Here is a 17027-nt window from a genome sequence, read left to right on the forward strand (position 1 = left end):
ACTGTCTTGGAGTTAAGCCCACAATCCTCCAATTTTCTGGTGAGGACATTGTGGGATACTAAATCAAAGGCCTTTTGGACATCTAGGTATACAATGTCACCCTGCTCTCTTGTGTCCAGGTGGCGAGTTACTCATCCTAGAAGGAGATGAGGTTGGTAAGGCAAGACCTGCCCACAGCTAAGCCATGCTAACTGTCATACAGAATCTTGTCTTCTGCAAGCTTATTGCAGACAGACTTCTTGATGAACTTTTTTAGGATTTTCCCTAGGATGGAAGTTAGGCTGATTGGCCTATAGTTACCGGGTCTTCCCTCCTGTCCTTCTTGTGGATGGGCACAACATTGGCCCTCTTCCAGTCCTCAGGGACTTTTCACTGTCCCCCAAATCGGGCTAAATCCAAATCAAATACAGCCCGCTTTGCACACCTCTGCTGATTTTGTTAGATACCATATTTCCTTACATATAGCATGCCCTGAAATATAATACACGCCTAGTTTCTGAAAGAATGAAGGAAAAAACCTTTCCTTGTAAGCAACTAAATAGCAGCAGCTAGGAAGCTAACCCTGCTATTTGTATTATTTCAATGTATCACTGCAGAAATTTACTTTCGGTCTCACCCAGTAAACTGCAGATTCTGCTGTTAGCATGTTTCTCACATATAGGCGCACTCCAGCTTTCACTCAACTGCATGCTACAGTGCATCTTGTGTCAGGCACATTATGCCTCATTCCACTCCTGTGGTTACCAGTATTCGTAACATTGCTTCCATTCATCTCTACCGCACAAATGCTGAAGTAAACTTACTAGCCAGATTCCAAGATAATCCTACACTGCCACTGCATTGGAACATATTCCACCCACCAATAGCTCAGCTCCCCTTAAGGTACCCAATGTGGTCCACCCTTTCAAAACCTTTTGACTTTTCCTTACTTACTCACTGGCATGAAGAATGGTCAGCACAAGCACCAATCAGTCGCCACATTATCTCTGACCCTACAGTTGGGGAACCAGGATTTAACTGGCCGTGCCATTATTGGGCATTACTCAACCGTTTTTCAACTGAGTAGGGTTACTGTCTCAAATCTATACCAATGGGGGCTTCACAATGACAATGAATGCCCTTGTGGACCAAGGGCAAACCATGTCCCGTTTTGTTGACTTGTGTCCATTTACAATGTTACCTGGTGACCGTCAAGCTCTTCCCACTGGTGATGACATCGCTCTAAGATAGCTGAAACAATATGCTGAAACCACATATGCTAAATAAAATTTTCAGCAGCTGTTCTGTATGTGTTGTATGTGGAAAAAATGATACCACCAGGCTACACTTAACTTACCTTGAGTTGTATTGAACCCTGTGCAAAACACAGCAGTTAGTGTCACTTAGAAACACAAATGGAGGAGGAGAAAAGGGGTGCTGGTGCCAAAATTGTGCATATATGTTGATTTCACATCACAAGTCTCATCAAGATACTACCAGCAGGTCACTTGCTGCTTCAGGCACAAGCTACAGTGCTCAGTCAATAGCTATGGCTGTGACAGGGGTTAACACAGGGCTCCACCATTCTAGCAGCTGTATAACATCAACAGTGTCTCTAGGCATGCTTCTTTTTCAGTGAAGGAAACAGCTTTCCTGCTTAAAATATGTACCCCAATGTTGGGAGGCTCATTTTGTATTGTATATGAGAAAATATGATGGTCTATAATGGGACACTCTCCACTCCTCTTTATGGGGTGGGAAACTAGGCAGAAAGAAATGTGGGAGAGAGAGAGCAAGCAGGGGAGAGCATAACTTGAGCTCAGTGAAGCCAGCCACCTAATTTTTAGGCACTGCAGAGAGCCATCTGATTGATGTTTCAGAATATAGCTGTGTAAAGGAGGTGTTTCTGCTTGGTTCCATGGGGATTGCTCTTGGGTCTAACTCTATTTAGCATTTTGTCAACAATGTGGAAGTAAATATAAAAGCACTACTGATAAAATTTGCAGATGACACAAAGATTGGCAGAGTGGTAAATAATGATGACAGGGCAGTCATACAGAGGAATTTGGATTATAAAATACACTTGTCTGTATTATAATGCAAACTTGAATCTAGGAAGAAAAATGCAGCCCGATCCTTACAGGATACAGGACTGTATCCTAGAAATCCGTGACTGTACTAAACCCTTTTTTCTCATGGTAAACATACAATTCAACATAATTTCCCTACAGCAACACTAGCCAAAAAGAATAATGTGGTCCTTGAATGTATAAACAAAGCAGTCGTGACTAAGAGTCAACTTTTAATTCTGAAGAAGATGCTGGTGAGACAACAGAACATTGTGGCATGGCTGATACCCACAGTTTAAAAACAATGCTTAGATATAGAGGGATATAGAAGAGGGACACAATGATACAAGGGATGGAGAAAATGCCTTACAGTGAGAGATTTAAAAAGCTCGATCTGTTTAGTTTGTCCAAAAGAAGGTAGATAAATGAATTGAATAGTGTGTTAGTATATTTGCAGGGGGAAAGCACTAGATACCAAAAGAGCCTATGAACTAGGAAAGAATGAGGTAAAAGAAATTGTGGTTTGAAGTTGAAACCAGATGAGTTCAGATTGGAAGACCCACTCTTAAGTGAGAGTGGTAGTAATGTTTAACTTTCTGGCATGGGTGGTTGTGGATTCTCTGTCTCTAGATGTCCTTAAATCAAGAATGGACATCTTTCTGGAATATGCTTTAATGAAACACAAGTTATGGACTCAATGCGGAGGTAACTAGGTCAAATTTAATAATCTGTGATGCGTAAAAGGTTAGGTTAGATGATCTTATGGTCCCTTTATGGCTTTAAACACTGGGCATTTTTACATGCGTTTTGGAGATGGGAGGTGGGAGTGCTTTCATTAGAGCAGGTCTCAGAGCTGTTCTAATTAAAATGCCCACAGCGGCTTGCGTATCAGCATCCCATGCTTCAAAATAGCAGTGGGGATGCTTTAGCTAAAGCTCGTCAAATGAGCTTTTGTTAAAGTGTCCCCCACCATTTTGAAGCAAAAGATGCTTAGGCTGGATGGAGTACACTAATTAGCATACTCCAGCAGACTCGATTAATTGCGTTTGCTCTGATGCGCTGTAATTACGCCATGTCAGAGCAGCCTCCCAGACATGTGCAGACACCCTCTAGTTGGAAGATATTTGGGAGATACTGGTTATAGCTACATTCTGTTAAAATGTTTCATGTGAGTAGAAGTTAATATGTTATCAAAAGAGATTTACTAGTGGAGTAGTGAAATTGTTTTTGTGAAACTGGGTGTTTTGTCATTGGCTTCAGTAGGGCTAAAATTTCACCCTATGTATCAAGGAATTTATACTGTACCTTCCACTTGTGATATGTAGGTGCTTTCCAGCTGTTTTTAAAAATCTCATATAGTGATTCTTCATATTTTTCACCTGTCAGTGTGTACATTTACGCAGGCTATATTCCTGTTTGTTTTTTGATTGATTGATAGTTATTTAGTGACTCGTAGAAACAAGACAAATCCTTCTAATAGATGGCTTTGAGCTGCACCTGTACCAGTGGTTCTGGAAAGAAAGTCTTTGAAGAGAAATGTGCAATAAAGAATTACATTTCTCAGTAAATTAAGATAACAATATTTCTGTCTTATCAGATGTTTATCATCATGGTATGTATGACTGCAAATGAAACTTAATGAATTGTTTTTTACCTGACATTCCTCCAGTTATGTCATGCAAATTTCAGCTGCAACATAAAGGCTTCATTGCACAGAAGTAAGGTGTAGTGCAGCTGCTACGTGAGTGAGCAGGATTAAGTTGGAATGCTAATCTGAATGATTTTTTGAGGTTAACAATCTTCTCCTCAGAGCTTATCATACTTTGTTACTACAGGCTAATTTAGATCCTTAAATTAGCAGCTACTTTAGGGAGAAATTTTCAGATGATCACTTTTATCACTTGAGTGTTTTAGTTGTATGTCATTTTAATCTCTAGAGAAGTTCTTTCAAAATTACTGGAGATGGCTGCGAACGCAGGCATTTACTGCTTTGAATTTCTGCTTTTTCAGCAGAAAGAATTGATTTAGATAAAGCAGTTGTAAGGTGGAGGGCAGTGGCTTTTATCCCGGAAGGTGAGTCCTGGTTGGCCATGTTTACTTAAAAAAAAAAAAAAAAAAAAAAAAAAAAAAAAAGAAAAGAAAAAAAAAAAAAAAAGAAAAAAAAAAAAAAAAAAAAAAAGAAAAGAAAAAAAAAAAAAAAAGAAAAAAAAAAAAAAAAAAAAAAAGAAAAGAAAAAAAAAAAAAAAAGAAAAAAAAAAAAAAAAAAAAAAAGAAAAGAAAAAAAAAAAAAAAAGAAAAAAAAAAAAAAAAAAAAAAAAAAAAAGAAAAAAGAGGGTGGGGGAGAGACGATCATTATAATAGTATAGTTCATTTCTGATTAAATTGAGCTAAATTCAGCTGTCCTCTACAAGGATTAATTATATAAATTATAAAAACTGGACCATAAAATTTTAAAGATTTATTCTTTTTGTATGCAATATTGTATATAGTCTACAGCTCCTCAAACTAATACTTGCTTTAATGGCTTTGATTTTTAAAAAAATGATAATAATAGGATGTAGGGGTTTACTTTTCAACTACTTTTTCTTGAAGGAGTTGAATTATTTTATGGAGGTTGAATGGCCAACTCCCTATGGGTACATACAAGCATTACATTTGGATCCACCTAACAAAGGTGGATCCCCCCTACCCAAAGTTACTTACTCTGTCTGCCCATGCCCCTCCCAACAGCGGCAAACATCTGCCAGCACTGTTCCCTGGCTGGGTTAGGGTAGCTTAAGGTAAGCTGCGTAAACCTAAACCAGGGCACAACGTGTTCATTGCACATGTACTAGTCTACTATTGAGGAACATAAAAATGAAATTAATAGCCACTGCCATGGGTATATAGATATATAGTGGGAATAGAATGGAAATGAGGGAAAATTTGACGTTCAGAGAGACCAAGGAGGTTGCCTTGAATATTCATTATTATTGGTATATATTATATAAATATGTTTATTTGGTTTTAAATGCACATACAAAAATATAATTTGACAATTCTAAATAGATAAATCTAAGCAGAACACATCAATAAAAGATGTATTTATGGCAGAGTGATCTCGTATGTAGTAGCTTGCAGTGATGAATACCTTCAACTTTCTTCCTTAACATTTGCAATGAAATACATTCTTTGTGGTCTTCAGTACCAGAGAAATGGAGGCACCAGCAAAGTAAATGCACTTCTGAATGAGTACACTCTAGGTTGATGTTTTTGGAGCAGCCTATCCATCAATCAGTTGACAAGGAAACAATGAGGCCAATTACAGAGTAGCAACAGCAACACCCTAAAATCAATACTTTTAGTATTGGTGCATTTCACAAGTGTCTGCTGTTTACAGATTTGTGGCTTATTGTGACCTCTGCAAATTCCATCTTCTGGCCTTTGATAGGATTGTAATTACTATAATTGTAAGGCAACATTACCTGTTTTATGAACTTTGTTAACAGAATTACAACAAATATAGGTGACTGGTTATATCTGTCAGTAAAATTACCAGCTGAATTAGGATATCCATCATAAAGACTACTCAGAAGAATGTCAGATGTGGGTTGCTTAGCAAAGTTAACCTTCTAACAATGGTGAAGCTGCATATTGTCGGGAAATTTCTAGAGTGATACCCATGCAGCATATTTTGTGCATACTTCTAAGACAGGAAGGTAATAACTTTTCAGTTGATTTTCTAACCTGTTTTATTCTTATGTTTTCCTTCTGTAGGTGACAGTCATAGCTCTCCCAAGGAGGACACTCCTACTGGCAGCATGGATTCTCTTTCATCCCAGTCTCCTACGCCTGCAATCTCCAGCAGCCCTTCTGGGTCAGACAAAAATCATCTTATTTTGGATAGTGGCGATGGAGGGGAATGGGCAACCAATCAGTAAGTTATGCTGTATCAGTTGGTTCTGGAAGAAAATGCTTTGTTGCCTTAACATGAATATATGTTCAAAAAATGTATTCCCCTCATCTTCTCCTACCAGGTGCACCCAAAGTGACTGTAGTTGAGTGTATAGACTACATTGCTATAACTAAGGAATCGCATGAATGAGTCCATAAAAAAGACCTTTGGTGTGGCTTTACATGACAAAAAGCAGTTTTACCATATTTTCTTACATACCACATGCTCCCAAATAAGGCACTCACCTTGTTTTTGGAAGGCAGAATGAGGAAAAAAAGATCTTTCCTTGAAAATATCAGTAACCATTCTCACAGGTAGAACATAGGCTGCTGCAGTAAGCTGGGGGTGCTCTGTTTAACCTATAGCTACAAGACATGGTAGGCATTGCTGGCTGCCCTCTGGAGAAGAAGAGGCCAGATGCCAGGCAGTTTGGTTCCTGCAGGGTCAGCCCTCAGCTGACTGGCAGGCACTACCTGACCCTAGTTTTTGAGCTGGGTGGGAAGGCAGCAAGCACTTGCTGAGTCATCTGAAGCCTCACCAAGCCCACGAAGCAGGGCCAGGAAGTTTGGTTTAGTCGCAGCACCTGCTGAGTTAACTGAGGACCTGATCCTGCTTGAGCTGAACTGCCCAGCACCTTCTTTGCCAGCCAGGTGGGTCCTCAGCTGACTTGGTGGGCACCTCTAATGCCCAGGTGGATCGAGACGAGGACCTGGGCAGCATGCTCCTATGTGATCAGGCCCTCTGGTCCTTGCATTGCTTCATCTGAACCACACAACACCCTCCCGCGCCCTCTTCCCCCCAATTCCCAGTAGGCAGTTTTTGGGAAAAAAGTGTGTATGCTATGTGTGTAAATTGTAAATACAGTATATCAAATCACATGCCAGATCACACTTTAGCTTCATCATATGGAGAGTCAAGATATTTTGCTTCTAGCAGTTTTATAATTTACGGTGTTTTATTTAGGCATTGCATAGGTAAAAAAGAAATAATGTTATACGTTGAATATTTTATTTCAAGTGACTTTAAAACCAGTGTATCTACCTATATGTCTAGCCCGAAGGTGTATACAAAGTTTAACTGTGGCCAATACACTGTGTTTGTGATTTAGGAGCAAATTTTATCCTTGGGTGTGTACATACCAAGTGCACTAAAGTTGATCAGAGTTGAACATTAATAGTCAAGAGCGGAATTAGGTGTCTATAGTGCATTAACATATAAGAATGCTTCCATACATTAAATTAAACTGCTGTGCAGTTTGTCACTTGGAATAGGCTTTGTAGTTCCTTAGTTAGCAAGCTTGATTCTAATTCAGCAAAAATGACATTGTGAGTTTTAGTATACCATGGCTCAATTCACAACACGTCCATGTCTGAAACATAAGGAGTTAGACATTTCTGATCATAAATCAAGCTCTGAGTGAATTCCCTAGTTCACTATTCCTACAAAATGTCATGAAAAACTCTCCAGCCTTGAGTGCCAAGAAGGTGGATGAAGTAAGTCTGGAGAAAAGATTTTGCCTTTTTGTTACAGATATTTTCCGTAATGGCATTTTGAATGGCCTGACCTGTGTGTGTGTGTGTGTGTGTGTGTGTGTGTGTGTGTGCGCGCGCGTGCGTTGGCACGCTTTTTCCATAAATACCAATAGTGAGTGCTTATTGATTTGTAATATTTTCCCCAAATATGGTGAAAGAACACTAGATTCGCAATGTTTTTTCCACAAATGCAATAATTTCTGGTTGAGAGTTGTAATCTTTTATTTATTTATTTTTACCCCCTGCTATTATTCTGATTTAGGTTTGTTTTTTTTCTGTGAGCTAAAGGTATGCATGCACAAGTAACAGGCCAAATGAGAAAAAAGTAGTGTTTGTTGAAAGCAAATATTTATGGCAAAATGAATGCAGTGAATAATTAAAAAAAACCCCTCAATAGTTATACAGATAGGGAGTGCTAATCGAGTAAATTGTGTTTTAGTAAACATTCATGGAATAGAGAAGGAAATGTTGGTTCTAGGCAGCAGCTCTGGGAAGTATTTGCTCTGGAGAGTGAGAAGCAGGTCCAGGCTGTTGAGACCATGCATGAAAGACTTATGCAATCCTGGTGGACCTTGACATAGTGTGTTCTACTACAGCTCTTTGGTTGCTTAGTCTGGGTAAGCTTCTGGGTTGGGGAAGGCACTGGAATGGCTAGTGGATTTGGTACTAGTTGGAGGCACTAGTCAGCCATACCAGGAAAGAGAATTCTGTGCATCTTAAACTAAATCCACAAGGCCTGTTGTTCCTCAGTAAGAGCAAAAAACATCAGTTGAGGATTTAAAAACGTTTGGGTTTTGTTCCAAATTGGAATGATAGTAAAATATAAAAATCTGGATAGTTTCTTTGAAACAGAAATACAATTCTCCACCCAGCTATAGCAACTGCCATACAGAGCCTAGGGCAGATGGAAATGTAGGAGAATCTGGTTTCTCAAATTTCTGCTGATGTTTCTAACTTCTGGGTATTATTTGTTGGCAATTAGTCTGTATGGAGCTGTTCAGTAACATTGTGAATTATGGATTCTTCTTGCTGCAGAACAATCACTTGCTTTGTTTCACTGGAGGATACTATATCTTAGGTCAAAAATTTTCAGGTGTACCAACATAATTTTCTATCTATCAAGTAGTTTCTCTACACAAATTGTCCTCAAGTACCTGTGATGGAGCACTCTGTAGCAAGATGACATTTTATATTTTTTTTAAACAAAAGAAACCCTGATTTCCCTTGAGAATAGCTGTTGTCACTGCAATATTTCTCAGCAGCATTTTTTGTAATGCATCTCACTGCCCTGCCCCACCTTTTAAAAAGTATGCCATGAATGTCATGTGAATATTTTGATCTGGCCGTTGATAGGCATAGAAGAGATCCGGTATTTCTATACTAAAGCTTATATACAATACACCTAGAAGCTGATGTTTTTATGTATACTTGCCAATATTTTTGGAACCTTACTGAGCCGAACATTACTGAGGTTCTTCTTTGAATATGTCAAGATGGTCCCTACTTCTACATGTTTGCGTGCCTGAGATTTGGATTTTTTGACAAGCAGTGTTTGCTGGAGCCATGCATGTCTCCTCTCTTATTTCAGTGTGTGAGAGCAGAAAATTCCCATGTCATTGTTGGCAGTATGATATAATATAACTCAGTAAAGGTACAACCAACTATTCTCTCCAGTACACCTATATGGATTTGGTTAAAGATAAAATTCCTTCACCATGTGGAATTGGAGGTGTACAGAACAATATTTACCACCTCTTTCTTAGGAATCTCCTTTGTTATTGGATGAGGCAATGATACAAGAATCCACTCAATGACTTTAAAAAGTTCCAGGACCCCTTGCGCAAAATGACAGGGTCACAAAACACCGAAACTGTCTGTTTTAAAGGAAAAGTATGATGAATTGCCACTGTGAGTTGATATCACCAGCCTGAATTAATTTTTCCATTAACAAAAAGATCCAACTCTCAGCCAGAGGGTTATGGCAGATACCTAGCCACTCTTCCGTTCATCTCCAAACACATAGAGAATAGTAATTGGGCCCTGCTTGCTGTTTCTTTTATCTCCAAAAAAAACAATACAAAAAAAAAGGCTTTCTGTGCTTCTGTGCCCTTTTTGACTCAAGTTCTTTGGTTGTCTCCACAGTGTAAGGAAAATCAGAGCTTCTACAAAGGGCACGTCTAAGGACAGGGACCCAAAGAACACAGATTTGGTAGACTTCTTAGATTGTTGTTTACACTTATTCTGAACAGGGTCCTAGTAGCTATCACATCTGCCAGAAGAGCAGGTTTCAGGAGTTTACAGCAGGATGAGGTGGTAGTGAGATCACAAAGAGTTCATTCATCAAAACCAGTTAGTTGATCACCCTGTCTTTCTGAAACCATAATTGATTTTTTGGGAGGAAGAAAATCGTGCACACTAGACGTATTCTATTCAATAGGACCAATCTGTTCAGGCCCCTCTGTCTGTTTGTAGCCACAGGCAGATGTTCTAAAGGTCTTGCCATTGCCTTACAAGGAATATCTAAACTTCCTAACTCTACCAGTCTTACTGGGGGTGTACTTGTTCCACTAGACATCAAGACTCGTGCTACTAGAGCATAAACAGCATCTTCTGCCTACTTCAGGAACTTGACAGTATCTGAAATCTGTAAACAACAAAGTGGAATGACCCACTGACCTTTATTACACTGCCTTGGATGTAGCTGCTAAGCCAGATGCCAAGTTCAGGAAAGCAGTGCTGCAATCACCGTTTGACTGATGCAGCTCCTCATTTCTGCCCTCCAGAAGGGATGCAGCTTGCAGGTCACCTACAATAGGATTCATAATGATGCACAGTGAGGGGTGGGGGAAGCAGCAGCTCTACAGTAATTGTGTTTTTTTAGATGTTATAGAGCCAATAACCAATCCTCTATCCCCTCTGAGTCTCTGGCAGCCATTGGCTTTTGAACTGCAGTAGAACTGAGGGAGGGGCCCAGTTACCCTGCTGTTTATGCTTATACAGGAGCATAAGAGGGCATAGGGCATGGGAGAGCACTGACGGATAGTGCCACATGAGGCATGTGTGAGGCTGATGTTATTATGGATCCAGCTATACGTGTACATCATCTCTAAGGGTTGCAGTTAAGATGAAGAATGCAATCTCACAAGATGCTGCAAAAAACCCCACAACTTGCAAGTTTATTGTGTTGCTCATAAATGATATCTAAGCTCTTTTAAAATGTGTTGTCATTTTAATTTAGAGTGGTTCTCTTTGTTTCTGTGCTACTAGCAGAATAAATACTCATCATTCTCCTCTCTTGTGGTGGTCATTTTTATTTTTCTAGCACTTCTTCTCTTTTGTCTCCCCTTTGCAAACTAATCTGACTCTAATTCCTCCCTGACCATGGGCATATATTCTCTCCCACTCTGTAATAGTAATGCCTTGCTATCTCTCCTTTTCTGTGTGCTGTTTTATATTGTTGCTCTCTGCAGACTCTGGGGAAACAGGCAACCTGCAGGAAGTCAGTGGTAGTAAACACTTTGTAGGGATGTTGCTGGAATCATCAGAGGTATGCTGAAGATCTATGAGAGGAGGGTATAAACCTGAGAGGGAGAGAGCAAGGGGGAAAATGCAAATGGGAATGAAAACCGGGAAGTAAAACGATCGAAAACAACTGGAAATGAGTCATATAACAAAGACAGAAAGAGGGGTCAGAGGGGGAAGAGGAGAAAACAATGCCATAGTAGAGTATGAAAATTTAGAGAAAAGGCTGTATTGCCAAACTTTCAGAAAGGGAATGGGTGCTGTAACAGCAATCAGAAGATGAGGAACCTTTTCCTCCATGGTTTGTCTGCATGGGGGCAGAGAGTTAAGGTGTGAATTTAGCATGCACTAGACCCCCATACTTCTTTTGTGGACACTTAGTTTGAAGTAAACTGTTTTTGCCCAAAGCCACTTTTAGTTCACCCTAAGGGCCAGATCCTGTTCCTCTTAGACACCTTATGTGTGATCCCATTCCATTCCACCATGCTTAAGTCCCCATAGAAAAGTTGGTGCAACCATGGGTAGGTAATCTTCTTTGTTGCTGTTGTGACTTAATTGGAATGCATGTTACAAAAGTTGGCACACTGATGTTTTTCTTCAGGGACTTGAACAGGGTAGAGTAGGCCACACTTGCCCCCCCGTAACTCCAGTTAGGTTCCTAGTAGGTGGAATAGGATATGAGTTAAGGTGGAGTACCTACCACTTTCTAGCTTACCCTACATAGTAACTTCTGTGTATACTCAAGTTGTAATAGTCTCCTTGGATGGAGTTGTTGCCCTGACCCAGGCTTCAGTTCTTTCAGTTGCACTCTTCTACGTCATTTTTTTTTAAATTGCTTTTTCTCTTTTGCAAGGGATTCAGGAGCTTTTCATTGATTGATATGACTCTGGCAGTGCCTTTTCCTGTTCTGGTTGGCAGTAGGAAAGAAGCATCTTGGTCACACTCTCATTTCTCATTTTATACACTGAAACTTGACTGGCTTTTCTGAAGAGTCCCCAAACTTTTTCAGCGCTTTAGGGCGCACTGGGTTGGCAATGACTGAGCGCCAGATTTTAGCATTGTTGCTAACCATATATATAAGCGAGGAGCAGTTGAAATGGAATATTCAAAGTGCTCTCTAAAGATCACGAGTTGTATTTTGGCTTTGCATATGCAGGCAAAAGTTATGCATAGCCCATGTAAATTGGAACCCACAGGATAAAGAATTTGTCTCTTCACAGCCTTGTAACAACTTTGCTTCTTAGAGCAGAGAAGTTAAAGCCTAAATTGTGATGTCAGGCATGAATTTCATGTGATTAAAATAAATATACCTTTTGATGTCCCTTGTATTTTGTTCCTACAGTATACTGCATAGGCTTAGGTTTTCTAAATTGAAGTGACTTAATGCTGGAATCTGAAACCTGGAATCTTTCAGGTGGGGCAAAGGCCATTTTTTCCGGTTGTGTTTTTAGTCTGCATTGGAAATTGTTACCTTTGAACATACAAGTTACGTCTGTCTTTCTTTTCAAATTTATAGTTAATAGATACTCTCTGCAAAAAGGTACTTTTCTTACTGATTCAATCTCCATCCCCCTCTAAAACAGGAAAGAAAATGTCTTGTGAATTGAGGTATTGGGCTGACAGTTGGGTCCACTTAATGTTCCTGGTTCTGTAGTAGATTTTCCTGTATGTTTCTTGTGACTTAATCTGTCAATGCCACAGGATTCCTCATGCCTAACATGGAGAAATTATTTCTTATATCACAGTGAGTTTGTAAAGCACTTAAATAATAACATTCTTGGGTATAAGACATTAGTAAGTGTAAAATATTTTATCACTAAGCTACTTTATGCACAAAAAAGTTGACATTGCACAATTTCCTTTTTATGTCGTGGAAATTGTGTCATGTTTAAACTTGAGCCTTATACCTGGTTTTGTCCCATAATCACTTGATGCAGATAAATGTGGAAAGAGAGATGGACTTGCAGTTGGAGATTGCGAAAATGCAGTTGCAAGAGGATTCTTATCCTTCATAGTCTAGCAAAATGATCTTTTTAACATTAAACCCGTTGTAAATGAAGGTGAATTCCAGTGATATTCATCCTTGTTAAAGAAGTAGATGTTTAAGAACATAAACCAAAGTACCCATAAGGGCTTCATGAGATTTGAGTGCTGCTATTGATGTTTTTATAGTAGCCTCTAGAATCCTCAATCTGTTTAGGGCTTTATGGTCCTAGGTGCTGTACAAACGCATCAGGCACCCCATGAAAATCTGAATAGGCAAGAGAGTAAAAAAAAATATATATATATGGAGGTGAAACAGTGGTATAGAGAAAAGAGATTCATCTAAGGTCACATGGTGTGTCAGTGGCAGACCTGAGACGGAAAGTCAGGACTCATATAATCCGTCCTCTTTTTTACTGGGCCCATCCAAGTTCTGTACGATAATATTCACTCATACTACCTTATCCATCTCTTACTCTTCAAAACTTACTGGATACTTTTTCATAAATAGTGACCAGCCTATGTTGCACTGCAAGAAAGGCATTTCTGTATATTTGTGAACAGTTAGTGAAGAAGCCAATGATAAAGGCAAAGCACCAGGAAATCACAGGATGGCTGAACTCCAGAAGAGGCAAACTCATGCCTAAAGAGCTGTCAGATGAGAGGACACAGCAATGTCCTAAATGCAACAGAATTCTTGGAGATAATTACTTGTTTTCATCTGACTACCAGATGAATTCCCATCAGCCTTGTTATATCTACAGTCAGCTAGCTAATCTCCCTGAAAAGTGAGGCGTCTGCGTGTAGCTCCAGGCAGTGATGTGAATTCACCATCTCTGAACAGGTGACAGGTGATTTTAATGCCAAAGATTTAAATCTTTTTATAGTCTACCTATATAGTTATCTGATGTCTTTATTTTAGAAGGGAAAACGATTACTAGCTTGAGTCCAGCTATGCAGAAATCCTATGCTGTAGTTTTGATCATTTTGTAGCCTGGTGTTTCATCTTTTCCATATCCGCTTAGTTACTTTACAGTTTTCCAGGATGGGGAGGGGGTGGGAGGGTTGGGGGGGTCACATGTCACATACTTTATGCATCCTTTTGTCATGCAAGGGGAGTGTAATAGCTATCTTTTTCCTCCCCCAATTCCATTGAAGCAGGAATGATCTAATTCACAGTGCTGTAGTCATGTGATTCATATAAAACAGGGCTGGCCCTCTCTTAGACTGTCTTCAAAAAGTGGATTAGACAGCTAGATACATTATACCAGAATCACTGTTTCGGTGTGTGGGATAAACAGTATACATGCTAGGGGATGCAGAAAAAAACACCATAATCCATTTTCTTCTCTACCTTAAAACAGTATGATCTCATATAAGAGAAACAAACCATTGGTTTTGGTCAGCAATGTGCTATAGCCTACAGATGCATATACTTTATTTTGTTCTAACTAAACTTTAATTTATAGAATGCTTCAGTCTAGGACAGGCTGCTGTAGATCTATACTTCAGATTTGTCCAAGTGGCATGAAAGATCATTGGACTAATGTGTTGGCTGCTTCACTGAGATGCAGCGTCACCGTGTAGGTTTAAAGAAACCTCTGTTTTAGTGTTGGCTGTTGTTCTTCAACACATGCAGATTTAGAGAGGCTTTTTGAGCTATGTATTTTCTAAATACTGGGAGACACTCCCTTCAGAGCGTTGGTGCTGAGTCTCCTTAGCACGTATCGGGGAGCTCTGCTCCTGGGTGTTGGCTGAAACTACAACAGTTAAAACTACCAGCAGGCACTGTATTCAGCAGTATATCTTTCCTTTCCCTTCCCCACCCCCACCAAACTGCATGAGCTGCCATACAGCGAGAAAGTTTTAATATGCATGGGGTGTGTTGTCTGGTGCTGGCGAGTAGTGGATCGCATATTGAAATAGAAATAGCCAATACCTTCTGATATATTATGTCTTATTATAATAAAACCTCTTAAAAATGCTTTCACTGAGCTTCATGTCCGTCGGACACTATGACAGCCGCACAGCTGCCAAACTGCTCTATGAAACAAACCTATTTTCTAAAGAGTTAGAGTGTAGATTCCTTTCATAGACTCTCTCTTGCTCACTCTCAAGATAAGAGGCTTCTCTTCAGCTGGGTTACCTTAGGAACCAGCCAGATAAACATCCAATAAAATCGTGTTTTCAGGAGTTTGTTTCTGAATATCACTACAAAATCTCTAGCTTATTTTCAGTCGGGCCATTTCCCACCCCCACCCCGGATTCACTGTACTAGACAATAACATTTCTTCTCCAAGAGAGATGATTATGTCAGGGTTTCCCACTCCACCCCAAAGGAAATGCTTTGCATTACTTTTTCCCTGTGAAGAGAGTGGATTTCTTTAACAAACCTCCTTAAATTTAAGATACAGTATGATAAGAAAACAGGTTTTTTTATCTCAGGATCATTTTAGTAAACAAGGCTTGAAAGCTTTCTTGCAAGTTAACTTTCCCATCATACAAATCTTGAAAGGGGGGAAAAATGAAAAAAGAAAGAAAATTACAGTTTGTGGCTTAACCAGCAGAACAATGAAAAAAGATCGTTTTTCTTGTAAGTAAAACCTGTAATTTTAAAAATAAATTTGTCAGTGATTGTCCTGAGATAGCCAGGCATAGCAAATTTAAAAAAAAAGTATATATATTTGAAATACAAGTAGGTCAGCTAAATGCTAAATATTTAACATTAGTAAACCTTTTTTTCTTGTTAGTGATAGTTTCACTGTTATATTCAGAAATAGAAATTTTCATTGCTGCATTGTAGACCATGAACTCTTGATCTGTAACCACAAGCTGAAACTGACAGGCGAATTCAAGAGCAGTACTGCAGTGCTTTCTGTACCACTGAAATGTATTAAATGAATACATCAAAAAGTGGAGGAGGGAGCTGCACAGAGCTCAGAGGTGCATTCAGTTGTAAAGGCTTTTTCCACTGGTACTGTTGGATCCATACAAGTATCCTAGAAAACACATCTAGATTCCACTTGATTTAATACAATGCCATAGTGTGATTGGAAGTGTATTTTTGCTGGCTGATATGATACCAGTCTACTGTAAAAATTCCCACATGGTTTCAGAATATAAATATAATGCCATTGGCTAAACATGTTATTTCATCCCATGCCAGTCTCCCTATATACATACATCCCCTCCTGTTCTCCTAAAAACATTAACAGGAGAACAATCTTTATATTCTATGTATCATCATGATTCTGCTTTGTTGGGAGAGAGAATATTTTTAAAGAAAATATAACTATTGTTATGAACTCCATATCCCTCTGTCTTGCACACAGCGCTATGTAGTATTTCTTAGTAAAGCCAGTGAAATACTGACATAGATACTTGTCAGCTTTTTAACTAAATGGTCACAAAAGTATGCTTTCACTATTCACTGGTTGAGAGCCAAGGATGCTGAATTTGATCTGCATTGTCACAGGAGACTCCATTTGTTAGGATGATATCCATGAAACATTTCTAACTGCTACACTGAGTTGTTTAAGAGCATTAGAGACTTTTTAATATTGCCAGTAAAGGACATCCAGAATATTTCTCCCTTTTCCTATGTTTTTTTACAAGTTTCAGTCATTCACCTAAAGCTATCTTGAAAGCTAGAAATGTTAACGAAAACGAAAGACCAATCTACTTTATTACTATAATAATATTTTATAAATTTAAATATAAAATAGCTCAGTTTGGATTTAAATGATGTATAGGTTGGAATTAAATTATATTGTTATATATTTTTAAAAAGGATGCGTATATGTAACCAATTTTAAAATTTGATGAGAAATTGGCAACTTACATTAAGTCTGAATTTTACTATAATCTATTAAAATAATTTAAATGCCGTATAAATGTGGCTCTAAGTTTTTATGAGAGAGCGCTATATTTTAATGATATACAGTAGGCATAGCCAACTCAAGGCACAAGTAGCATGGGCAGCCTGTGTGTGCGTGGGGGGGGGGGGGG

General features: G+C 39.0%; 1 protein-coding gene across 2 annotated transcripts in view; it reads left to right on the top strand.

The window, feature by feature from the left end:
* ARHGAP10 (Rho GTPase activating protein 10) overlaps positions 1-17027 on the top strand; it is a 246540-nt gene that overhangs the window by 198055 nt on the left and 31458 nt on the right. For both annotated transcript variants that reach the window (XM_019522175.1, XM_019522176.1), the window contains exon 20: positions 5805-5964. In XM_019522175.1, the coding sequence (XP_019377720.1) occupies positions 5805-5964 (160 nt within the window). The remainder of the gene's footprint in view (positions 1-5804; positions 5965-17027) is intronic.

The sequence above is a fragment of the Gavialis gangeticus genome, unplaced genomic scaffold, assembly GCF_001723915.1.
Source record: "Gavialis gangeticus isolate Ggan-Ray unplaced genomic scaffold, GavGan_comp1, whole genome shotgun sequence".
NCBI lineage: Eukaryota > Metazoa > Chordata > Crocodylia > Gavialidae > Gavialis > Gavialis gangeticus.